General features: G+C 42.7%; 1 protein-coding gene across 4 annotated transcripts in view; it reads right to left on the bottom strand.

Moving 5' to 3' along the window:
* Positions 1 to 26,862, bottom strand: part of TTC7B (tetratricopeptide repeat domain 7B) — a 271,924-nt gene that overhangs the window by 154,370 nt on the left and 90,692 nt on the right. For all 4 annotated transcript variants that reach the window (XM_050799034.1, XM_050799035.1, XM_050799036.1 and 1 more), the window contains one exon: positions 3,222 to 3,300. In XM_050799034.1, coding sequence (XP_050654991.1) covers positions 3,222 to 3,300 — 79 coding nt within the window. The remainder of the gene's footprint in view (positions 1 to 3,221; positions 3,301 to 26,862) is intronic.

Genomic DNA, 26,862 nt, shown 5'->3' with positions numbered 1-26,862 from the left:
TTATGTACAAATTTGGTCATGAAATGCCCTTTGTGTGTGTGTGTGTGTGTGTGTGTGTATGTGTTTTAAAACTTGTGGTGAAATTCACATAACATAAAAGTCACCATTTTATTTCTTTAAAGTGCACGATCCAATGGCATTCGGGACACTCACAATGTTGTGCAACCATTAGCACTATCTAGTTCCAGAACATTCCAGAACATTACCCCAGAAGGAAACCCTATATCCTTTAGGCAATCACTCCCCACTTCCCCTCCCTCTCAGACTCTGGGAACAACCAATATGCTTTCTGGCTCTATGGATTTGCCTATTTTGGTCATCTTATACGAATTAAAGTATGTGATATGGGTCTTTTTGCGACCAGCTTCTGTTACTTAGCATAAAGTTTTCAAGGTTCATCCATATCGTTGTGTATGTATCAATACTTCATTCTTTTTTATGGCTGAATGATATTCCATTGCATGGATATACCACATGTTGCTTATCCATTCATCAGTTCTAGACATGTGGATTGCTTCCACCTTTTGGCTATCATAAATGGTGCTGCTATGAGCATCCATGTACAAGTTTTTGTTTGAACGCCTGTGTTGTTTGTTTTGAAACAGGGTCTCAGGCTGTCACCCAGGCTGGAGTGCAGTGGTGCAATCACACATAGCTCACTGCAGAACACCTGTTTTTAATATTTGGAGTATATATCTAAGAGTGGAACTCTTGAAAACATACTTTAAAATCCTTCTCTGCTATGATCTCACACCAGATAGTTTACAAAGCAACTTTTCTACCTCATAAGAATATTATAAATTTGCAATTATCAGCTAATCTAAAAATATCATAGTTATTAAGGCTGATGGAAACACTGCTTATGAATGTTATTAGCAGGAGAAACTTTCTAATGTCCAATGTAAATCAAATCAAGAAACCAGTGAGAGTCGACAATATGAACAAATGCTCTATACTTAAGCAATTTTGAAAGACTGACTTTTTAAATGCGCTTTTAAAACAGTTGTGAAAACACTTGCCAATTCAGTCAGTTACTTTCATCATGCTTCCAAATCTTGGAAGAACCTGTTCATATTGATCAGTTGGGAAGTTTTATGAAATACTGAGAGGAGGTAAATTTGAGAGAAAAGACAACATTCTTGTAAGTTCTTTTGCCTTGAAGAACCCTAAAAATGGAAATATTTTGTTTGAACTTCTTAAGGCACTTATAAATCACATAGATATATAAGTAAATTTTGAAGGCAACTGAGCTCTTGGTGGTGGTGATGACAGGGTGTGTGTGTGTGTGTGTGTGTGTGTGTGTGTGTGTGTGAAGTTGCCCATCCTGTCTCACCCCCATAATTCTAGGAAAGCCCAGCTTGGCCATCTGGCCCCATGAGTTGTATGTCTACATCTTAAAACTCTGGAGACACCACAATGAAGTCATTTCCTATGACATGAATCTCTTAGCCTTGCCCAACTGAATACTCTCCCACAGCATTTAAAGGATTCATGATAAAGAAAGGACAAAAGTATGGGTGACAAAAGATAAACTGCAACCTTCCATGAGGTTGCTACATCAACTGTGACATGTGGCATTTGCTTAGTTTTTCATAAGCACCAGTCCTCCACTCAAGCACTCACTGGCTATGGTTATATAGGGCAAGTTGTAGAGGTCTACCTAATGAACGTCCCTAGATAGGAAAGTGAAAGGATTAAAAAGGCAAAGAAAGAATTCAAGTCAACAGGAGAGCCAAATTGCTAACCAAACAGTTAATTTAACTATGTTGTATATTTCTCTTCCAAGTTTTATAGTTAATACAATTAGCCAAACTACTAGCAGCCCTCAGGATCCAATGTGTCTTATTCTGTCTGGGTTTGGTATGAATCATAAGCATACACCAACCCCTCAACACCCTGGCAGCCATGAGGGCCTACATTCTACCTGCCTTAACAGGTGCAATTCTCAGGTTTCAGCAGAGAATGCTGCCAACAACACAGGAAAGGATGCTCAAAATCATTAGCCAACAGGGAAGTGCCAATCAAACCACAATGGAATATCACTGCATTCCCACCAGGATGGTTACACCTAAAAAGATAATAACAACTGTTGGTGAGGGTGTGGAGAAATTGGAACCCTCATAACTGCTGGTGGGAATGTAATATGGTACAGCTGCTTTGGAAAACAGTCTGGCAGCACCTCAAATTGTTAAACAGTTACCATATGACCCAGCAATTCCACTTCTAAGTATACAGCCAAGAGAAAGAACACATATGTCCACACGAAAACTTGTACATGAATGTTCATAGCAGCGTTACTTGTAATTGCCCCAAAGTAGAAACAACCCAATGTCCATCAGCTGATGAACGGACAAATAAAATGTGATACATCCATTCAACAGAATATTATTTGGCAATAAAAAGGAAAGAAATATTGATCACGCTGTGACCCAGAGGAACCTTGAAAGCATTATGCTAAGTAAAGAAAGTCAGTCACAAAAAGAGTACAAATTAGTCGGGTGTGGTGATGTGCACCTGTAGTCCTAGCTACTCGGAGGCTGGGGCAGGATGCAATGAGCCAAGATTGTGCCATTGCACTCCAGCCTGGGTAACAGAGCGAGACTCTATCTCAAAACAAAAAAACAAAACCACAAATTGTATCATTCCAGTTATAGGAAATGCCCCAAATAGGCAAATCCATAGAAACAGAAAGTAAATTAGTGGTTGCCAGGGACTAGGGGGAGGGGAAAATGGGGATTGACTACTAATGAGTATAGAGTTTCTTTTGGGGGTGATTAAGATGTCCTGAAATTAAATATTAGTGATAGCTGGATAATTCTGTGAATATGCTAAAAACTTTAAATGAGTAAACTGCTATTTATATATTATAAATTTATATTATATATTACATATATTTATATATTATAATTATATATTATAAATATGTCACATAAATATCCATTATGACACAGAAGTGAAAGAGCTTGCTCAAATTCATAAGCCCAGTGACATATACTTACAATAAATATTTAAATATATGTGACATATATTTATTATAAAAATAAATATAGCTACAGTTAAACAAAGGATGGGCATGAATATGGTAGTCTAACTTTGTTCCATATATTTATTATAAATATATGTCACATATATTTATAATACTTAAATGTAAAAAAATATGAATGTAAATACCTATGAGACAAGTGCCTGCTGGCCTCAATCAAGTCACTGGTCACACTTACCATTCGCAGGTTTTGAGTTGTTCTCGTTTCAACTGCTCTGAGCAGCTCTCTAAACCTTCCGACTCCTCTTGTCAAGTTCCTGTGTGGACACAGAATTGGATGGTTTTCATCTGGCATGTATTAATATCAAATGCGTTACATGCACGTTTCAATGCATTTTGTCTGCATAAAAGCTGTTGGCTAGATTTTAAGCAAACGATTACTCTGCACGTGTCTAGCCATCTTTGGTTAAATGAAACATTTGACCTAAGATTGATGGCCTTTTGAGTTTTCTAACCCCTAGCACATTTTCTCTAAAAAATAACAATTTGAAAATCAGTTGAGGCCAACAAATTAAAAAGCAAGATACCTTAGAAGAGTCTGTGTTCAAACTCTCAATGGCTCTGTAGAGTGGGACTGAAATCTATATTTTCATTTAAAAGGTGGGAGACAACACTGGGCAAAAGCGCACCAGAATATGAGCAAGGCACTGTGTGTACCATGGGTAAGGATAAAATATGAAGATGAAAGGCACGAGAAAACAGGAACTCCACCAAGCAACCACTCTGTATCTTTGAGAACATAAACTTACCAAACCCGGTAAATTCATCAAACCAACCCTCCTCCAAACCCCACACTGACAAAAAGAAGCAAAAGGGTGAGAGGCCCCTTCTGAGAGCGAGTATGTGACAACTGGAACCAAGCTCCCTGAGTGTGAGCACAGCACACCTCATCTCACTGCCACTCATACCCCACAGGGACACATTTGGTGACATGTTTCATTAAGAGACAAATAATTACTTTGTAACATCCTGGTCAATATTTTCAAGCCCCACTTGTCCTCTCTGAAAGCTGCATCCAGCCTGTTGAGCTGGGAACGCTCCCCAGCCGGTCCCTTTACATTAAGCGCTGCCACCACCTATGACATAACTCGGCGATATTTATAACCTGCTCATTAGAACATATCTCATCTTTCCAAAAAGCCACAGTGCGGGTCAGCCAGTGCAAACGTGTCAGCCAGCCTCTGCAGGCCGTGGCAGATGCTCTAGGTATTTGGCTCTCTTCTTGGATGACATTTTGAATCACGCAAAGGTATTAAATCAAACCTGAATGTGGGTTCTGTAAGTTACAAGCACTCATGAGGGCTATTAATTCGCATCTTATACCTACATGACATCCCAGGGCTCTCATGCACAAGAATGGCCCCAGAACTTTAAGATAATGGTTTATTGGCATAGGTACATAAATATTCCCATAGTCCTCTCACCCCCACATATCAGATGGCATCAGATCAGAAGCTTGATGGTGGCATAAAAAGAGAAGCTGTGCTCAGGACGCCAAGCAGCACTAAAGGAAATCTAACAGAGACGTGAATAAAGATTAGGTAACAGGCCCTGGGACATGCAATCTACTCTGCTTTCTCCTTCATTTGCTTTTATGGGATCCATGTTCACAGGCAACAAAGTACATTTGCTTTGGACTGAAGCTCAGTTCTCTTAAGTAACATGGAGGGAAGGAAATAGCTACAGCTAAACAAAGGATGGGAATGAATATGGTAGTCTAACTTTGTTCCAGAATCACGGATTCAACTCCTACTGGGTACAGAAGGGATGGTACTTCGAATTGTATGAAATAAGCTGTGACTGAGGCAACACAAGTGGAGACCCTGGTGGAAGGGGCTGATTTACCAGGTAGAAATCAGGCCTGGAATAAGCAGTATCAAACCTAAATATTGCAAGCCAGGGAAGCCTACAAATAGGAACTGGTCATTGAGAATGTTTCCAGTGTCCTAGGAAACAGAATGAGCTACTTAGACAGTTACAGAAGCACAGAATTTTCCAGCTATAAATGATCCAACAGAATCCGGTCCATTATGACACAGAAGTGAAGGGCTTGCTCAAGCTCACAGGCCCCGTGAGAGAGACAGTGAGCTAGGAGCTTTCTACCCTACTCTGTTACCTTCCTGGGTACACATAAGCTCCAAAACAGAAGTGTAACTCTAGAGGAAGGAACAAAATATGAATCCAAGAGTTCAGGTCTATGTTTTGCATTATTAATATGCAAATTACTTCATATATTCATAACATAAATTCTGTGTGTCCCAGTGATGACAGCTAATGAAATACTCATTACTCGTCCAAAACTGGAAAGAAAATCCGTTGGCCCAGGGGAAGAAGTCCAGTGAATGCAGGTAATGCCCTGGGCTGCCAAAAGAGATCGATGACGGATAGAGAAATTCAATTCCCCTGTTAAGATGCAAAAGGGTTTCTCCCGCGCAGGACCGAGGCCCTCTGGTGGAGGAACAGAGGAAGTCTCCGCCCCGAAGGAGGCCAGGCAGGATGGGGCAACACCAGCCACTGGGTGCGTATTCCCAATTAAGCCTTTGAAGCAAATACAAGTTTTTCTCAAACTGTTTCCAGTTTATTCCTGGAGAGAGTTTAAGATTCAGAAGCAAAATCTTCCTCAAGCTGGGAAGAATCTGCTTGTAAACAAAGAAGCCACAGTAACCACAGAGCTGAGAAGGCCTGAAGCTACAGCCCACTGCAATGACTCTGGCACCCAGAAGGGTCCCCACCCCCCCCACAGATCAATCGGACAGCAAGAAGAGGTGAAACAGGCACATCTTAAAGTGCCCAAATGCAAAAACACAATTCTCAGGAAATCCTGTCATCCAAACATGTTGAAATCATATAATTGTATTCAACTGATCGCTTCCACTGTTGCCATGAGAGCAGAAAAATAAAAATGTTCAAGTACATGGATAATCAGAACAAAAAATAAAAGGAAGTTAACTTGCAAGAATTATATTCCAAATGCTATGAGATAACCCAATTTGAGAGAGGCAAACAAAACCCACACGATTGCCTTCATATCTCCGAACTGTTAGTTAATTCTTAAAATGTTGAGATCAATTAAGTATCTAAGAAGGAACTGTTGCTTAAAACTCCACTTCAAAATGAAGATAAGAGAGCCAAGGAATCTCCCAATCTCCCTGTTTTGAGGGTTTCCACAGACCCCTGACATTAGGTCATGTATTCCATTTCAACACCCTTGTCTGAGAAAGTGCAATGATGTCAGAATTCATTATGGTTAAACTATTCTCAAAACAAATGTTCCTGCCAGCATTCGCGCAGCGGGCACTCTGGCAAGCTGTCAGAACTTGGGGTTCATCTCCTGCACTTTGCTTCACAAGCTTCCTGAGCTGGGTGCATTTCCTTCCACGTGGAATGGTTCCCAACAGCTCGGCTGGGCCCAAGGAGGAAAGGGCCTGCAGTCCCCGGAGTGCCAGCTGCTCATTCCGCCTGACAGGCAAAGCTCTGCTTTCACTCACCAACATCACTGTCCTCAGCCCATTATGGAGAGCTCAGGCCACAGTCCCACAGCCTTGCTCTCATTCAGATCCTTGTTTTCCCATTGGCAGGAAAGCCTACCACTTTTCATGGGGACATAGTCTACTCTTCCCTTGACCTACTTCTATCTTTTCTTCTCTCCTATCTTTTCCATCTGGTTTTATCCTCCTCCTGCTGAACCTCCTTCCAGGGCTTGTCTGCTGACTTACCAGCATTCGACCCTCCCTCTCGACCCTCTATCCTGGCGATGGGCTCCGGTTCCCCCTTGGGCCCCGTGGCAGCATCTTTCCAGGCTCTGAAATGTACATTCTAACGTACAAACTCACTGCACCTGGTTTCGTCCTGTTCTATGACTCTGAACCACATTCTCGACAAATGCCATCTGTCCCTCTGTAATCAAACCAAGGAGGAAATGTAAATGGGAAGAAAGCCAGAGCTCCAAAATCAAAATGGAAAACCAAGGCTAGAGAAACCTGGGGACATGAGAATCATTTCAGCTTGTCATGAGTGGCTACTTCAATAACAAGCTCAATACATTTTTGTTGTGTGGTTATTTCTCCTTTTATTTCTAGGGAGTAGGGTGGGAAAAGACAATTCTTCCCTTTAACTTGTCCTTCCAAATTAGCTTCAGACCTCAAAATCTGACCCAGGCACCAATACACTTAAATTCAATATCACCTGTCATTGTCGTGCAAACTCAAAGTAGTGATATGAATAAAAGACAGGGTCCATTTCCTGGGTAACGAGGAAAAGGTGGCCTGCTAGAGTCTATTCAATATTTTTTTCTGTTCGGTGGCTGAGAATTTTGTAACTAAAGATCAAACACAATAAGTCAACCCAGTAGATCTCAAAGAGCAAAGAAATCGTCTGCCTTTCTCCATGTTTTCTTCCCACCAACCAGCACTCCTGAAACACTGAAGCAGGAGGTTACTTCCACAATTACTGAGCACTGTTTCCCAGCAGGGGCCAGGGTGGTCCCTGAGGACACACTACTGAGCAGGGGACACCATCCCTGCCTCAGGGAGCTTAGATGGCTTCACATTCCCCACAAGAACGTAAGTGCCTCCAAGACAGAGGCCTTGGCTTTATTCACTGACATAACCCAAGCCTCTGAAACAGAGCCTGGCATACAGGAGGCACCCAATTAATATTTGTTGAATGAAAAAGAACCACCATGAGCCAAATGAACCAAGAGCACGAGGGGATACATTTCCTACCCGTTTCTTATCTCATTGTTTCTCACTGAGCACAGTCCAGCAGACAGCAAAGCACCACACTCTCTTAACTAGAATAGTCTTGTGTGCCCTCGGGGGCTTTCCTTGTAGCGTGGAGACCTGGGGGAGCAGTACTCCTACACCAGTGACATGCCCAGCCTAACAGCTTCTAGAGAGCTATGTGGATAATGGGGATTTTGAGGTTTTTAAAGAAAAGTTCCAGGCATTTCAGGGAAACTTTCCTGCCCCTGTGCCTTCACACATGCTCCTCTGTCTACAGGGTCAAGACCCAGGGCCGAGGCCAGCCTAGATGGCACTTTCCACCTTTCCACACTGCTTTTCATTTGAGTTTATATCTGTTCACCAACCAAACTGCAATCATTGTGAGAGCAAAGGCCCCTTCTGTACACACCCCTCCTTGTCTCAACTGCCTCACAGGGCCAGCCAGTACCTGTGACACTTAACAAGCTGGGTACCCCCAAAAGAAAGGAAAGAGTGAGCACCATCTTATCTTCTCAGACCCCTTTCCCCATCTCCTTGCTGAAAAGAGTTATCTTAGTTACAAAGGGGACAACTAAAGCAGGTACTTGGTATATCCACGAGATACATCCCATCATCATATACCTATACCCTTTATGGTACGTATCTGCTTTTCCGGAGTTGTAAGTGTTGGCAATGACAATGTTATTCTGGACACTGTCAACACTTACAACTCCGGAAAATCAGATACAGACCATGTATCTTCTAGGTTCATCACTTTTAGTTCTCAGGCTTGAGAATTTATGTAACCCTTAATATCATCTATCTTGAAAAAGTCTGAAATCAAAACCAGATATCCAGATCTGGAAAGTGGGAGAAGAACAGATACCCTTCACAGTCCAAAAGGACACTGTGGCCGGCTGTCAGGGAGCTGTTTTTCCCAGAATGGAGTCCAGCTTCCCCCTCTGTACACACTCTCCTCCTCATATCCAATGACACGCATTTGTGAAGACAGATGGCTTGCTGTAGTCAGGAGCCAGGGATCAAACCCACAACCTTGGCCTCATTAGCGAAGGGCTCTCTCTGATCCACGGAGCAAGCCAGCTGCAGCCTGGACATAGTGACGGAGGGTGTGACAGCCATCCATGCCGGGATGTGAACAAGCAGGCGAGGCTTCCAGATGTCTCGTCTCAAACCTAATGAGAGCTGTACTGGGCTTAACAACATTTTTTGGACTACCTCAGCAATCAAGGCATCCTGGTGACAAAAGCAGAGTAAATTAAACATTTGGTCAGCTGGCCAGGTGGCACACAGTACAGGGAGTCGGGACTACGGCCCAGGCAGAGTAGGTGGCACCAGACACATAAAGTCAAAGAAGTCACAGAGAGTGGCTTCTTGGAGTTCATACTTCATGGGCCAGGACAGGAACACATAAACAAGTCCTTCCAACATGGGGTGCACAAGGCCTATGAATGAAAGGTGGCCAGACTGCTCTGACAGCCCGGCCAGAAGAGCAACTCGCCCGCCCTTCACCTGTCCCCTCCACTCCCCTAAGCTCTGAGTCTCTGAGAAACATGAAGTGTAGAAAGGCTTGCCCCATCTCACATCCTTCCTTTCAACCTCTGGGAGTGAGTCAAAGAATATCAGTACTCGTTCCAAAAGAAATATATACATATATATACACACACACACACAAAAACATATTTCTCTCTCCATATATATCTATACACATATGGAAAGAGAGAGAGAGAACTCCCATACCTACTATGCACTACGAAGTGAGGCACGGTGAATGCAATGGTGAGCCAGTCAGCAGACATGAGTCCTCAAGAACTTGTATTTTAATGATATTCAGTTTAACCCTAATGGTATCCAAACACACTTGGACTCCTCAACCTAACAATACTTAAACCAATCCGAACTTATCATATAAGGATTGTCCTTCACCCAGGAATCTATATGCTTATCTATATACATGAACATAAAGAGACAAAACAGAGTTGTGGTTACAGACCCTGGAGCCAGACAGTCAAGTCCCAGTTTTGCCATTTATTAATTGTTGACCTTGGGTAAGTGCCTGTCCCACAGTTTCCTTACAAAATGGAAATAACAACTGTACCCACCTCACTACTGTAAGAATTAAACTAGTCAGTAACAACGGTGCCCACCTCATTGGGTAACTGTACCCACCTCACTGCTGGAAGAATTAAACTAGTCAGTAACAACGGTGCCCACCTCATTGATTTGTTTTAAGAATTAAACTAGTCAATACATGTAGGAAGTGCTTTTTAAGTATTTGCCATTATTACTTCTGTTAGCCTCAAAACTCTACCATTGTTTTTTTTAAAAACTTTTGGAATTCTGGAATCTATTTTCCAGTCAATTTATAGCATATGAAAATCTGCTTTATTTCTTTGAAGTCATTTAATTTTGAAGGAACAAAAGATATTCCCCAGTTTGATTCATTGATCCTCTTTGCTATTTATGGAAATCTACCACGTCCTAGGAACTCCCTATGTAATTCCCAGGTCTGGCTCACAATAACAAAAGACTACAACCCACATCAGGTAAGAACAGTAAAAAACTCTTTCTCTGGGGCCCTGTGGTCACCCTCCTGGGAAATGATGTGGCATCTCCTAAGAGTGCGGGTGCACCCGACGGGGGCAGGGGAACAGTCTCCAGCCGCGGCTTTGGGGCAGGGCACGGACAGATGCGCAGCTGTCTGGCAGGGCAGGTGTGAATCCTGATTGCTCCATCATACCTCGCACAGTGAGCATGTGGAGACTGTTCTGAGTTCATCAAGAATGACCAGATCACGCTGAAAACTGTGAACTCAAAAGTGAACCACCAAAGCTTTATAAGCCCATAACACAAAGCTGGAGAGGAAAGCTCGCCACTTCCACTGGGGAAGTGTCTGCTCCAGACCTGGCCGGAGCTGGAAGACAAGCATGGGGGGGTGGTCCCCGTGAGCCTGCTTCATAAGACGGGGCTCAATTAGCTGCACAGAACACTGATGGACACAGGCCAACAATATTCGTTTTTAACAGTCCCGAAAAGTGCAGAAAAAAGACAATCTGGCAGGTAGAAATGTCCTAACAAAATGACTTCATTCATCAATTCTGAGTGGCAAAGTCACATAGGAAAAGGACTTCTGGCCACCCTGTCCCTCCGGTCAACTGGGCTGCGGAGAGGAAAAGAAGGCAGAAAGGACCTTAAGGGGAGGACAGTCCCTCCAAACGCACCACAGGCACTTGAGCTGGAAGTTTGAGCACAAGGATAAGACAGCAACGTTCACTTCCATTCAATTAGCAGAAGACAGGAGAACTGCGTTTCCAACACAACTGTGAAGACCACATTTCAAAGCTAGGACAAGTGAGAAAAAATTCAAGGGGATCATTTGAAAGAAAGGGAAAAAAAAAAAAGACGATTAAATGTGCAGGGGTCAGCGGTCCAAATGGCTCCAGAAGCCAAGTAGGTAGCAGAGGTGGGTGAAGACAGACTGTGGGACGACAGGCCTCGCAAGCCCACAGGCCTCCAACTCGAAACCGTAACACAGAAACTCAACAGGGAAGGGAGGCTCTTCGCCGTTACATTGGTAAATAAGAGCTTCTAATATTTTTCTTGGGGAAACGAAGCAGTGCTGCTTGGTCTGAAGCAGCATGGTGCCGATGGGATTCTCACACATTCTCATGAGTGGGGCCAGATAACCCGCTTGGGCCTGGGAAAGGCGAGTCTGCTGGGGAGAGAAGAAAAAAGGGCAAAGGTTGAGCAGGCTCATGAGAAGAAGGATGGGAAGTGAGCGTGGAATGTGAGCCATCTGGGAACATGGCAAGGGGAACAATTACCAGATGCCAGGCATGCACTGAGATGGGGAAGGACTGGCCAACGGGCTTCACCTTGTCTCTTCCTCATCTGCAAAATAGGACTAACACCTATGTGCCATGCTGAATGAGATGGCACCTGGAAAGCTCCTGACTCAATGCTCAAAAACACATGAATCCCCCATCTTTCCCCAACCAGCTGCTACTTCCCACCACCCGGCCCTTCATTCCACATACAAACATTTACTGGCTAAAAGCCAAAAGCAGCCACTGGTGTGATTGTGAACCTTTGGTTAATAGAAAACAGTGCAGAATCAGAACCGGTTTCTATGATGCACTACCCCAAACTCTTCTTCTCAATTGTAGCTTTATACATGAGGAAACACAGGCTTAGAAATATCAGGGAACATGCCCGTGATCACACAGCCCACAGCAGAAGAGCTGGGATTTGAACTCAGGCCCTATCTGATGCCAGTGCTAGGAAAGATGAAGACCCCTGTCATGCAGAAGCCTGTAGTCAAACTGGAAAAGGTGACTACCTCCTATGACACAAAACAAAGGCATCCCAGGGACAGGAGAGCAGCCCGGGAAGGCTCCTAGCGGCACGGGCCAGCTGAAGTCTCTGTACCTAGACACATTTGGCTGCAAAGAAGGGTATGGGATCCCACTGGGAATGGGTGACAACGGGACAGCAGAGAATTTATGCTGAGGCGTCTGAGCTTCATAGCAGAAACAGGACTCAGAAGAAAGATGGCGTCGGGGAAACAGACTAACACTGATAAGATGGCGACAACACCGAAGACGCTCGGACCACAAGTCAATCTTCTACAGGAAATTCTTTCATCGCACAGGACCTCATTTATTTGGCTTTCCCAGTCAGAGTTCACACTCACTCACTCAGACGGGAAGCTCAGGTTTACCTTGGCTCTATCTATAGAGAAAAAAGAGCTTTGCTAAGCACATCAGCAGAGCAAACATGATCTGTGAGGAGAATATTTAATTTGCTCAGGGGAATAAGCTATTTTCAAGCCCCTCTAAGCCATCCAGAGGAACTGCCACTTACTAATAAACCACTGACACGGTAATGAAAATTATTCCATTCTCTCATCCAGGAAGTCCCCACAAGAGGCTGGGCTCCTTTGGGACAGAGACGGGGTCCCTCCCACTAGAATGGAGTATGATCCAGCTGCACACCTACTCATGGGGCTCTAGTGAGGATGAAAGGTCACAGTCACTGCCCAGGAAAGGTCAGCCATCATCTTCTTCTGAGATACCACTAACTGCTTCCATGCCATTCTCCAACTCATTATTCCAGATGATCTGCCAACCAACCTAGTGACACAGGCAGGAGTTCGTTACTCACAACTGATAAGGAGGGAAACTGAGTCCCAGAGAGAGAAGAAGGGTGTCTGGCCTAACAGCTCCAAGAGAGGCTGAGCTGGGACCTGACTCCCAGCCTCTGGGTTCCCAGGGCAGGGATTCCCTCCCCTGCCCTCTGCTGGGTACTGTTGTAGCCCATATTTCATTGACCCCTCAATTCTTCCTTAATATTTTGTTCTACGAAGTATAGATACAGAAAGCCATATAAAACAATTATATGGCGTAGGGGACTATTAGAAGGCATACACCGTGTAACCACCACCCAAAAAAATAAAGACACTGCCATTCACCTCATCCCAATGAACAGCCCCCTCCATCTAAAAGTAACAACTACTCTGAATTTACTGGTTAATTGCTTTGTTACTCACGCAGGCATCCCTACACTATAGCCTTGTCCACTTTTTTTCACTTGATGGTTCTTTAAAATCACTCTTACTTTACACCCCCCCCCCCACCCCACCTCTTTTTCTTACAACTTATCTGCTAGAGAAAATCTGAACAGCCTATAGAGTTTCCCACTGGCTAGAAAACTGCACACTCATGCTACAGTTCAATACATGCCTCTGTTCTCCGTATTGCCTGCAATTTGGCAGCTGGATCCGGAGGCTTGATCAATTCAGGGTCGATCCCTTTGGCAAGACTTCAGCAGTGTTGTGCTCTTGTTCTGACATTAGCAGCCCTTGATGTTCAACACTTACAGCATCAATCTCCTGGGAGTTACTAAGTGGTGATGTTCTAATTCTCCCACTGCATTTTCATTTATTAGCTGGAATAATTTTTATAAGATGTTTCATCTAATATTTGGCTTTCCAGTGGCTTAGTACACATAGTAAAATGTTTTATGTTTTCCATTTATTTGCATAGTTTTCAAAATACTGACTCAGAACTCACTAACTTAAGCTTATTTGATTAGTCTATTGCAATTTTTACCCTTCTTGAAATTCAAACTGTCCTGTATTTGACCTGAGTCTTTTTAAAATGACCTTGGAATCTTTGATAGCTTCTTTGCTCTACGGATGTAGGTAAAGGTGTTCCAAGCTCATCTTATATATTTCCTGCCCCAGAACTGGCATGAGGTTTCTTTTATTGAAATCTGATATTTCAAGATCAAAATCTAGGAGCTAGAGATGTTCACTGCTAATGGGCCAGTCACCTTAGCCAGACCTTCTCTGTTTCTCACATATAAACACATACACACGAACATGTATATATGTGTATATATGCACATACTTATATACACACATAGACACAGATACCTCAGATTTCATACTAATATTTCCAATTTGATTATTCCAATTCAGGACTAGTTTTTCCTAGACTACTTCTATCTTAAATCTGTTCTTCCTTTCTTCCATAGCAAGAATATTTGTTCTCAAGGACACAGAGGATGATGGAATTAGAACATTCCATAACTTTATTCCATGTTGTATGAGAAGTTTCAGAATAATACTAACAATACCACCATCAATTAATATCATCATCTGTTATCAGTGATCTTTGATAATACCATAATTGTTTGGGGGTGACATGGTTTACATGCCCACATAAGATGGCAAACTTGATCAATAAATGTTGTATATGTGCCCCACTGACCAGTCATTTCCCCATCTCTCTACCCTTCCTTGGTCTTCCCTATTCCCTGAGACGCAATATTGAAATGAGGCCAATTAATAACCCTACAATGGCCTTTAAGCGTTCAAGTGAAAGGAAGAGTTGCACATCTCTTACTTTAAGTCGAAAGCTGGAAATAATTAAGATTAGTGAGGAAGGTCTGCCAAAAACCAAGATGGGTTGAAAGTTGGGCCTTTTGTACCGAATACCTAGAACAGTTGAAGATGCAAAGGAAGCTGCTCAAAGAAAATTAAAGGTGCCTACTCCAGTGAACACACAAATGATAAAAATAATTTTTTAAAAAAAGCAAAAGAGACTTACTGCTGATAGGGAAAAAGTTTGCATGGTCTGGATAGAAGATTAAACCAGCCTCAACATTCCCTTAAACCAAAGCCTAATCCAGAGCAAGGCCCTAATTCTCTTCATTTCTTTGAAGGCTGAAAGAGGTGAAAAAGATGCAGAGGAAAAGTTTGAACCTGGCAGAGGCTGGTTTATGAGGTTTAAGGCAAGAAGCTCTTTCTATAATATAAAAGTGCAAGGTGCCCGGGTGCGGTGGCTCACGCCTGTAATCCTAGCACTTTGGGAGGTCAAGGCGGGTGGATCATGAGGTTAGGAGCTCGAGATCAGCCTGGCCAACATAGTGAAACCCTGTATCTACTAAAAATACAAAAAATTAGCCGGGCTTGGTGGTGGGTGCCTATAATCCCAGCTACTCCAGAGGCTGAGGCAGGAGAATAGCTTGAACCCAGGAGGCGGAGGTTGCAGTGAGCCAAGGTCGCACCATTGCACTCCGGCCCAGGTGACAGTGCAAGACTCCGTCTCAAAAAAATAAAAAATAAAAAAAGTGCAAGGTGAAGCAGCAAGTGCTGACACAGAAGCTACAGAAAGTTATCCAGAAGGTCTAGCTGAGATCATTAATGAAGGTGCCTACAGTAAACAACAGAATTTCAACATAGATGAAACAGCCTTCTATTGGAAGAAAAAGGAATCTACGACTTTCACAGCTACAGAGAAGTCAACTCCTGGCTACAAAGCTTCAAAGGACAGGCTGACTCTCCTGTAGGAGCTAATCTAACTGGTGACTTTGAGTTGAAGCCAATGCTCATTTACCATGTTGAAAATCCTAGGGCTCTTAAGAATTATGCTAAATTGACTCTACCTGTGCTCTATAAATGGAACAATAAAGCCTGGATGAAAGCACATCTGTTTACAACATGGTTCACTGAATATTTTAAGCCCACTGTTGAGATCCACTCAGAAGAAAGGATTTCTTTCCAAATATTACTGCTCATTGACAATGTACCTGGTCACCCAAGAGCTCTGATGGAGATGTATAAGGAGATAAAAGTTGTTGTCATGCCTGCTAACACAACATCCATTCTGCAGCCCAAGGGTCAAGGAGTAATTCTGACTTACTGTTTACCATAGTGATTCCTCTGATGGATCTGGGCAAAGCAAATTGAAAACCTCTGGAAAGGATTCACCATTCTAGATACCACTAAGAATACTTGCAATTTATGGGAGGAGGTCCAAATATCAACATGAACAGGAGCTTGGAATAAATTGATTCTAGCTCTCATGGATGACTATGAGGGGTTCAAATATTCAGTGGAGGAAGTAACTGCAGGTATGGTGATAATAGCAAGAGAACTAGAATTAGAAGTGGGGCCTGAAGATGTGACTGAACTGTGGCGATCTCAGGATGAAACTTGAATGGATGAGGAATTGCTCTTACAGATGTAAAAAGAAATAAGTTTCTTTAAATGGAATCTACTCCTGGTGAAGATGCTGTGAACACTGTTGAAACAACAACAAAGGATTCAGAATATTATATCAACTTAGTTGATAAGACAGCAGTAGGGTTTGAGAGGATTGATTCCAATTTTGAAAAAATTCTACCGTGGGTAAAATGTTATGAAACAGCATTGCATGCTACAGAGAAATCTTCTACGAAAGGAAGAATTGATTGATGTGGTACACTTCATTGTTGTCTTATTTTAAAAAATTGCCACAGCAACCCCAAACTTCAGCAACCACACCCCATCAGTCAGCAGCTATTAACATCAAGGCAAGACCCTCTACTAGCAAAAAGATATGACTTGCTGAAAGCTCAGATGACTGTTAGCATTTTTTAGCAATAAAGTATTTTTTAACTAAGGTATGTACCTTTTTCTGGACATAATGTTATTGCATACTTAACAGACTACAGTATAGTGTAAATATAACTTTTATATGCACTGGGAAATCAAAAAGTTCATGTGACTTGCTTTATTGAGATTATTGTATGATCTGAAACCAAACTTACAATATCGCTGAGCTATGGCTGTATTCAAACTTCTGAAGAAAAAACAAAAACATCACCTTGTCAATCAAGAATTCTATATCCAATAAAACTATCCTTCAAAACTGAGGAAAAAATAAAGACATTCCCACCAAGCAAAAAGTGAGAGAATTCATTGTTAGTAGACCTGCCCAATACAAAATTTTAAGGAAGCCTTCAGATGACAAGCAAATGATACCAGAGGGTCATAGGAATACACAGGAATAAACTAATAAAAGCATCAGAAATGTAAATATGTGGGTAAATATGAAAGACTGTATAAATATTGTTTTATCTTTCCTTCTTTTAATTTCTGTAAAAAATAACATTGTGTAAAGGGAAAATTAATATATTACATTGTTTTTATAACACAAAGAGGACAGGAGGAAATGAAACTATATTGGAGCAAAGTTGCTGATACTGAAATTAAGTCAATACTAACTTGAAATTGACTATGATAGTTTAAAGATATATATTATAATCCATAGAGAAAATAGAATTTTTTTTTTTTTTTCTGATGGAGTCTCACTCTGTTGCCCAGGCTGGAGTGCAGTGGTGCAATCTCAGCTCACTGCAACCTTTGCCTCTCAGGTTCAAGCAATTCTCATGCCTCAGTCCCCCCAAGTAGCTGGGATTACAGGTGTCCACCACCATACCCAGCTAATTTTTGTATTTTTAGTGAAGACAGGGTTTTGTTTTGTTGGCCAGGCTGGTCTCGAACTTCTGGTCTCAGGTGATCCACCTGCCTTTGCCTCCCAAAGTGCTGGGATTACAGGCGTGAGCCACTGTGCCCAGCTGAAAACAGAAAATTTTTTTCAAAAAAATGCGGTTAAAAATCAACAGAGGAATTTAAATGATATACTAAAAAGTATTTTTTAACAACCATTAAAAAGGGTAGAAAGGAGGAATGAAGAACCAAAAAAGACATGAGACAGAAACAAAGGGTAGAAATAGTAGGTGTAAATCCAATCACATCAATAGTTACATTAAATGTGTATGACTAAACATTCCATTCAAAAGGCAAAAAGGTTTATACTGGATTAAAAAACCCAAGATCCACCCACATGCTATGTATAAGAGATAGAGATATTTTAATTCAAAGACACAAATAGGTTGAAAATATAAGAAAGAAAAAATATACTATGTAAACAGTAACCATAAGAGAAGTAGTGTGGCTATATTAATATCAGGTAAGATAGACTTTAAATCAAGGAATATTACTAGAGAGGAGAGGCATCTATCAAAAACCTACAGCTAACATCATACTTAATGGTGAAAGACTGAATGCTCTCTAAGATCAGGAATACAATAAGGATGTCTGCTTTTGCCACTTTTATTCAATATTGTACTGGAGATTCTCAACAGTGCAATAAGGCAATAAATAGAAATAAAAGGTATCGAGATTGAACAGAAAGAAGTAAAATTGTTTATATTCACAGATGACATGATCCTGTATGTAAAAACCCTAAACAATCTATTACAAAATTATAAAAATTAATTCAAGAGATTAGTTTGCAGGATACAACATCCATATATAAAAATCAAAAGTTTTCAATAACAAAAAATAATTTGAAAATGAAATTAAGAAAGCAATTCAATTCACAATCACTTGAAGTGAATGAAATACTTAGGAATGAATTTAACAGAAAATACAAAAGCTGAAAACTACAAAACATTTTTTAGAAAAATCAAAGAAGATCTAAATAAATGGAGAGGGGTTGGATTAGAAGATTTGCTACTGTGAATCTGTCAATTCTACCCAAACTGACCTAAAGATTCGGTACAATCTTTATCAAAATCCTGGCAGGCTTCCTTTTTTTTTGACAGAAATTGGCAGGCTGATTCTAAATTTAATGGGGGAATGTCAAAGCCTGAAAATAGCCAAAATAATTTTTAAAAAGAACAAAGTTAGACTTATACTACCTCATTTCAAAACTTACTATAAAGCTACTATATTCAAGACAGTATATGGTATTGGCTTAAAGACAGACATATAGATCAATGAAACAAAATAGAGACTCCAGAAAGAAACCTTTATGTTTATATTAAATTAATTAATTTTTTTACTAACGTGTCAATGCAATCCAACATGAAAAGAACAGTTTTCTTTTTTTTTTTTTTTTTTTTTTTTTTGAGACGGAGTCTCGCTCTGTCGCCCAGGCTGGAGTGCAGTGGCGCGATCTCGGCTCACGGCAAGCTCCGCCTCCCGGGTTCACGCCATTCTCCCGCCTCAGCCTCCCGAGTAGCTGGGACTACAGGCACCCACAACCGCGCCCGGCTAATTTTTTGTATTTTTAGTAGAGACGGGGTTTCACCGTGGTCTCGATCTCCTGACCTTGTGATCCGCCCGCCTCGGCCTCCCAAAGTGCTGGGATTACAGGCGTGAGCCACCGCGCCCGGCCCAGAGTTTTCAACAACTAAATAAGAATACAAAAATCCAATTGAAACCAGGGCAAAAGTTTTGAACAGACATTTCACCACAGAAGAATATTAAGAATACTTTTTTTTTTTTTTTTTTTTTTTGAGACAGAGTCTCACTCTGTCACCCAGGCTATAGTGCAGTGGAGCGATCTCGGCTCACTGCAGCCTCCACCTCCCGGGTTCAAGCAATTCTTGTGCCTCAGCCTCCCGAGTAGCTGAGACTACAAGTGTACATCAGCATGCCCCGCTAATTTTTGTATTTTTAGTAGAAATGGGGTTTCACCATTTTGGCCAGGCTGGTCTTAAACTCTTGACCTCAGGAGATCCGCCCACCTCAGCCTCCCAAAGTGCTGGGATCACAGGCATGAGCCACTGCACCCAGCAAGAATACTAAGCAGCACATGAAAATTTGCTGAACTTCATTAATCATTAGGAAAATTTAAATTAATTAAAATCACAATGGGATACTACTACAAACTTACTAGAATGGCTCTAATTCAAAAAACTGACAATGCCAAGAGTTAAAGAGAAAAAAAGAAGCTGGAGCTCCCATACATACATCGCTGGCGGGAACGTAAAACAGTACCGTTGGATGGTTTCCTAAAAAGTGAAACAGAAACTTACCAAATGACCCATGAATCCCACTCCTATGAATCCACCCAAGGGAAATGAAAACACATGTTTACAAAAAGATCAGCACATGAATGTTCATAGCAGCTTCATTCATAATAGTCAAAAAGCAGGAACAATCCAAATGTCCATCAGTTGGTAAATGGATAAACAAAAATGTAACATATCCATACAGTGTAATAATAATGACGACTCCACAATAAAAAGGAGTGACCTGCTGATACATGCTACGATGGGAGTGAACCTCAGCAACACCATGCCAAGTGAAAGATGTGAGACACAGGCCGGGTGCGGTGGCTCATGCCTGTAATCCCAGCACTTTGGAAGGTGGAGGCGGAGGCCGGCAGATCACCTGAGGTCGAGAGTTCGAGACCAGCCTGACCAACATGGAGAAACCTCATCTCTACTAAAAACACAAAAAAATTAGATGGGTGTGGTAGCACATGCCTGTAATCCCAGCTACTTGGGAAGCTGAAGCAGGAGAATCGCTTGAACTTGGGAGGCAGAGGTTGCAGTGCACTGAGATTGCGTCATTGCACTCCAGCCCGGGCAACAAGAGTGAAACTCCATCTCAAAAAAAAAAAAAAAAAGAAGTGAGACACAATTGACTACATATTCTATGATTACATTTATGCAAAATTTCTAGAAAAGGCAAATCTATAGACACAGCCACAGAGCAGATAAGTGGTTGCCTGGGGCTGGGGGTGGCAGTAGCAATTGACTGGAACAGGCACAAGGAACTTTTAAGGCTGAAGGGAATGTTCTGAAACTGAGTTGTGAAGATGACTGCACAGCTGTGTAAGTTTTCTTTCTTTTTTTTTTTTCTTTTTTTTTTTTGAGACAGGCTCACTCTTGTAGCCCAGGCTGGAGTGCAATGGCGTGATCTTGGCTCACTGCAACCTCCACCTCCCAGGTTCAAGAGATTCTCCTGCCTCAGCCTCTCGAATACTTGGGATTACAGTACTCTGCCTGCCACCAAGCCTGGCTAATTTTTGTATTTTTAGTAGAGATGGGGTTTCATCATGCTGGCCAGGCTGGTCTTGAACTCCTGACCTCAGGTGATCCACCCACCTCGGCCTCCCAAAGTGCTGAGATTACAGACGTGAGCCACCATGCCCGGCCTGTATACATTTATTAAAAACAACCAAATTGTATAATTATTATAGGTTTTTAAAATATATAAATTATACACAAAGCTGCTTTAAAAAATATAGCAGTTTCCTTTATGACAATTCCTGGCTATCTCCCCCTCCCCAATTTTCATGTCTATTTTCTCATTCTTTCATCTCTTACATCACTGCTTGATCAATTTTCACTCATCTCTCAGCAGCTTCTCTTGTAGCAGGGCCCAGTCCCAGAAGAGAGCCCTAGTGAGTCAGTTTCCAGTCATCAGAAGGGCGTGACTGCTCTGGCCCCTTAGACCTTGCTGGGCAAAATCCTTTCATTTTCAGCTGCTAATCTCAAATTGGCCAGACAAGCTTCCCAGTAAATACGTAATGGCTATTTCAGGGTCTCCTGTTCCCAGGCCCATCAGATGCCCTGTTGCACACAAATGCACACAATATGCCAGCTGTGAGGCTGTTGGTAATGTGTCCCCATCAGCTGGTTTGCTGGGGCTCATGAGGATACTCTGCCACCTAGTCTAGCTCTAAATGTTGTTCCTGGGCCTTTGGGTTTGCTCTCTAGTCGCTGTGTCTTTTTTTATGTGGATATAGCAGAACCCCCAAAACTACGCTGCCACTGGTGCTGCCATCTTCCCAGATTTCTTAGCTGCCAATTCTTGCCTTTCTCTCTATGGGAGCTGGCAAACCCTCTGCTCTGTAGGGTTTTATTTATTTATTTATCAAACTCTTATATAGTACTTACTATGTGTAATGATAATGTGTTCAAAGCACATTATAATTACTAACTCTTTTAATCAGCCTAATAATCCTATGAAGTAGGTCCTATTATTATCCCCAGTTACAGATGAAGAAACTGAAACAGAGAGAAAGTGAAGGGACTTGCCCAGGTCACACTGCTGGTCAACAGAAGAGCAAGCATGTGAACCCAGGAGCAGAATCCGGAGTCAGTGCTGCACAACACGGCCTCTCGTGAGCATGTAAAGTGTCTCCGGCCTTGTAGATTCAGCACTCAACCATGACCACCACCCCATCCACTTCTCCCAAGACCCCTGTCAGATGGTATGTTTTATCCCGTCTTCAAAGACCAAGTCCAACTGTTAATTCTTCTAAGAAACCTAATGAATTCACCAAAGTAGTTAACTATAATACTTCTGCCTTCCTCCTCTCCTTTCTCCTTCTCCCCCAGTACACACCTTCATTACACTGCCTTTCACAGGGTGATATAATTATTTGTTGAGTTGAAGAGAAAATTATTCAATGACACTTGTTAAGGCAGAGTAAGGAGGACTTTGTTCAGGACCATCACGATAGGCAGAGGGACCACTGCAACTGGGTCTTGCAGTGGGAGGGAGGGAGTGGCTAGACTCCAAACACAGCCTGAACAGGTGAAGATTTACAGCCAAGGAGGGTGGGGGTCAGTGGGTGGAAAATCACTAAGAGGAAACATGAGGAGTAAGAAAGATTCTGGCTAAATGAATCTAACAGGATTCTTGCTGAAGACGGGCCAGGGTGATCAGACAGCACCTGGGGGATCGCAGTGGCGGAGGAACCCAATTAGACACTGAGGATGATATTAGAGAATGGGGGATTCTGGCTAAAATGACTTCACAGGTTCTTTTGCTAAAACTGGATTTTACACGGAAGTGTACATATGGGCCTACCAGAAGATTTAGGAGTGTGACTAAAGTTTGGCCAAGCAAGGAATCTTTGTCCGTTGACATCCTTGTCTGTCCCATAGCTCAGAGAATGCTTTCTGTTCATCTTATATCCCCAGAGCTTACCCAGCAGGTTCTCAATAAACATTCATGGAATTGAGTAGGCAAATTTTTTGTTTGTTTGTTTTTTTGTGTGTGTATGTGTGTTTAATTTACTAGCTCAAAATGTACTTGAAAGCAGTATAATTGCATCTTTTAAAAAGATCAGTAATTCAGGTTTTACTAAGCCTGGCTAATGAGTTTTTCTGGGTATTCTTCAGAAGAAATATAGCTTTAGATTCTTCCCGGTATTTTAACTGCTTATTTCCAGGATGCAGGGATCGCTGCTTCTGTTGCTAATTTGCCAGGGAGATTCAGAGGAGAACCAGCTACCATAACCATCAGTCAGCCAGAACAGAGAGGCAGAAGATGCAAATTATGCCAAGGGGAGGCAGAAGGAGGAAGAGCTAGCAGAAAAAAAGATACAGCGTGTCCACGCCAAACCTGGAGAACCATCACCAGAAGGCATTCATAAATAAAAAGTAAGAATTCAAACCCAAAATACAGAGGAAGGTGGAAAAAACAAATGTCAATTAAGAAACAATCTGGCTAGGCACAGTGGCTCACGCCTGTAATCCCAGGACTTTGGGAGGCTGAGGTGGGCAGATCATGAGGTCAGGAGATCGAGACCATCCTGGCTAACACAGTGAAACCCTGTCTCTACTAAAAATAGAAAAACTTAGCCGGGCGTGGTGGCGGGTGCCTGTAGTCCCAGCCACTCGCGAGGTTGAGGCAGGAGAATGGCGTGAACCCAGGAGGCGGAGCTTGCAGTGAGCCGAGATCGCGCCACTGCACCCCAGCCTGAGTGACAGAGCAAGACTCCATCTCAAAAAAAAAAAAAGAAAGAAAAAGAAATAATCCATGACTTTTCTAAACCCTGTAATTTAATGTAGGAATTTGCTATGAGAACATACAATTATATTATAGATTTCCTTATTGGTGGGCAGGTCTATGGCAGACATTGCCATATAAATATAAAGGTGCGTACTTGTAGAAAAATTTATTTCCCCTCTCATTTTCAATAGAAGGCTCTAGTGTATCCTAAGAAAAGTCATAAATTATCCCAAGATGTCTCAGTCATTTTCTGGGCTTTAGCTCAATCTCTGCAATTTTCTCTAACAGTTGACTAAAAATATCGCTGCAAAAAAAGAATGGAGAGGAAAAAGATGATTTTTTTAAAACAGGTAGGAAATATCCCTTGAGAAGGGCTGGGTACCCACCCCCAGCCCACCTTCGTGTAAAACACGAATGCAATTGACACCTAAACCCGGCAAGGGAAAAGGCAGGTAGGTGAGTGAGCTTTGCTCTGGGCCAGAGCCAGAATAGGGATGCATGCTTCCCCCTCCTCTCCTTCCCATCCACCCTCCTTCCCCAACAGATACATCTGGACCCCCTCTGTGATGCAGACGTCACTAAATTACCAAGACAGCTCCCCACAGTCTGACAGGCTCAGAGAGGGTGAAACTTGGCTTCCTTCTTGACCAGACAGGATATGAATTCCTTTGTCCCCACACACATGTGTTATTTCAATGGTCTGCCCTTGAGGGGCAGCCTGCAGAGGCCACACTTAAACTCTCTTGTGGGCTTCTCTGTCCAGCTGCACCCCATGAGGTTTCGACTTGAAGAGCTACATATTTGAAGTCTTAAAAAAGTTCAAGTCTGGGAGGCTGTGGGAGCAAATGTTCTCAACAACTAAACCAGGGAAGATGATAGCTCCCTTTCCTGCTGCGGGAGCTCTGGAATCCCATCCGGATGTGTGGGTTAGGCACCCTCCTCGGAAGGAGGCCTACAAGACCAAGCTTCCACCAGGCTAGGATCTTCCCAGAAAAGACTCTGTCGGAGCCAGATTGAGGAACTTAATAAAGCCACCGCTATTGTATTTCCCTCCAACTGCAAAGACAGGGTAGAAAGCAGAGGTCCCTGTGATCTTTCCAGAAAATGTGTTATTTCTTGCTAAGGTCAAGGAAATTATTTGATGCCTAGCACTCTCCATTCTCCTTTAACAGAATGAGATCATATCCAGGAAGACCCAGGTGGTCGTAGTGTATCTCCCGCTTTACCACAAAGAACCAAGAATAGGAGCAGTAAGTTCCATGAAGCCGGTCTGGGCTGTCCTGTTCAGCCTTAGAACCCCAGCACCTAGCACAACATGCACAGGTGTTACACCAACTACTTTTACAGACAATATGCAACTCTCAGGGAGACATCTATGAGCCACAGCTGTCTCAGCTGAAAATGAAAAGTGCATCCATTTATTCATTCATTCATGGATGCACAACTATACACCAGACACTGGGACATACAGGTAAGGATCTGTTCCCAGCAAAATTGACCAAAATTCCTACCCAAGTGGAGCTTAGGTTCTACCAATGGGAGACAAGTGTAAACAAATTAAATAAGACAAAATACAATTGGGGGCAAAGGGTAAAATTCCTTCCCTCTTGTTTTGAGAATTTAACCTCAGGTTGGCTGGGCACAGTGGCTTGTGCCTATAATCCCAGCACTTTGGGAGGTCCAGGTGGTCAGATCGCTTGAGCCCAGGAGTTCGAGACCAGCCTGGGCAACGTGGTGAAACCCTATCTCTACAAAACAAACAAACAAACAAAAATTAGCTGGGCCTGGTGGCACGTGCCTGTAGTCCCAGCTATTTGAGGCTGACATGGGAAGATTGCTTGAGCCCCGGGAGGTCAAGGCCGCAGTGAGCCGTGACTGCACCACTGCACTCCAGCCTGGGTGACAAAGCAAGACTCAGCCTCAAACAAACAAACAAAAACAACAAAAATAACCTTAGGTTAACTTTCTAGCTTTGTTTCCCTAGAAAGCCTAAAAAGATACAATGTCAATTATGTTACTAGGCAACATTTCCTATGATAAAAATGGCCCCTGATTGATAACTTGCAGCCAGACTGGGAGGAACTCTAAATACCTGATAGGAACATTGTGTCTTTGGGCTTCCCTGAGTGCGCTGATACTTACAACTGAGCATATCCCTTGGAGGACCCTGAAGACTTGGGGCCTGAGATGTTAAGCCAGGGCAGATGGCCAACCTACCCAATGTGAGTCTCATTCCCTAGCACTTGAGTTGTCACTTGAGGTGAAAAGGGACAAACAGAGCAGCTCCTGGGTGGCTGTAGGGACTGCTGGGAGCACTCATGTGGAAAGAAGCCCCTGATCTTTCCCTGCTGGCAGTTTTTGGTTCTGTTCTATATCTATCTAAGTAGACGGGTGTCAAGGGCAGCCTATGAAATTCTTGTGAGTTGGATTTTTTCACTAAACCTAAGATCCCTGGTTTATAGTGGATTTTTTGATGCCAGTTAAATGCTAAGGAGTAAAATAAAGCAGAGAATAAAGGATGAGTTGGCTGGACAAGATGCCTTTGAGGATTCTTTTGGGTCTAAACCAAGCTCGTCCAGCCTGCGGCCCACATGTGGCCCAGGATGACCCTGAATGCTGCCCAACACAAATTCAAAAACTTTCTTGAAACATTATGAAATTTATGCACAGACCTTTTTTTTTTTTTTTTTTTTTTTTTTTTTTTTTTTTTTTTTTGAGATGGAGTCTCGCTCTGTCGCCCAGGCTGGAGTGCAGAGGCCGGATCTCAGCTCACTGCAAGCTCTGCCTCCCGGGTTTATGCCATTCTCCTGTCTCAGCCTCCCGAGTAGCTGGGACTACAGGCGCCCGCCACCTCGTCCGGCTAGTTGTTTTTTTTTTTTTTGTATTTCTTTTTTTTTTTTTTTTTTTTTTTTTTTTTTTTTTTGAGACGGAGTCTCGCTCTGCCGCCCAGGCTGGAGTGCAGTGGCCGGATCTCAGCTCACTGCAAGCTCCACCTCCCGGGTTCCCGCCATTCTCCTGCCTCAGCCTCCCCAGTAGCTGGGACTACAGGCGCCCGCCACCTCGCCCGGCTAGTTTTTTGTATTTTTTTAGTAGAGACGGGGTTTCACCATGTTAGCCAGGATGGTCTCGATCTCCCGACCTCGTGATCCGCCCGTCTCGGCCTCCCAAAGTGCTGGGATTACAGGCTTGAGCCACCGCGCCCGGCCTTTTTTTTTGTATTTCTT

Source organism: Macaca thibetana, chromosome 7 (genome assembly GCF_024542745.1).
Source record: "Macaca thibetana thibetana isolate TM-01 chromosome 7, ASM2454274v1, whole genome shotgun sequence".
In the NCBI taxonomy this organism is placed as follows: Eukaryota; Metazoa; Chordata; class Mammalia; order Primates; family Cercopithecidae; genus Macaca; species Macaca thibetana.
Note: the sequence above shows the minus strand (reverse complement) of the source record. Positions and strands in the feature narration are given on the sequence as shown.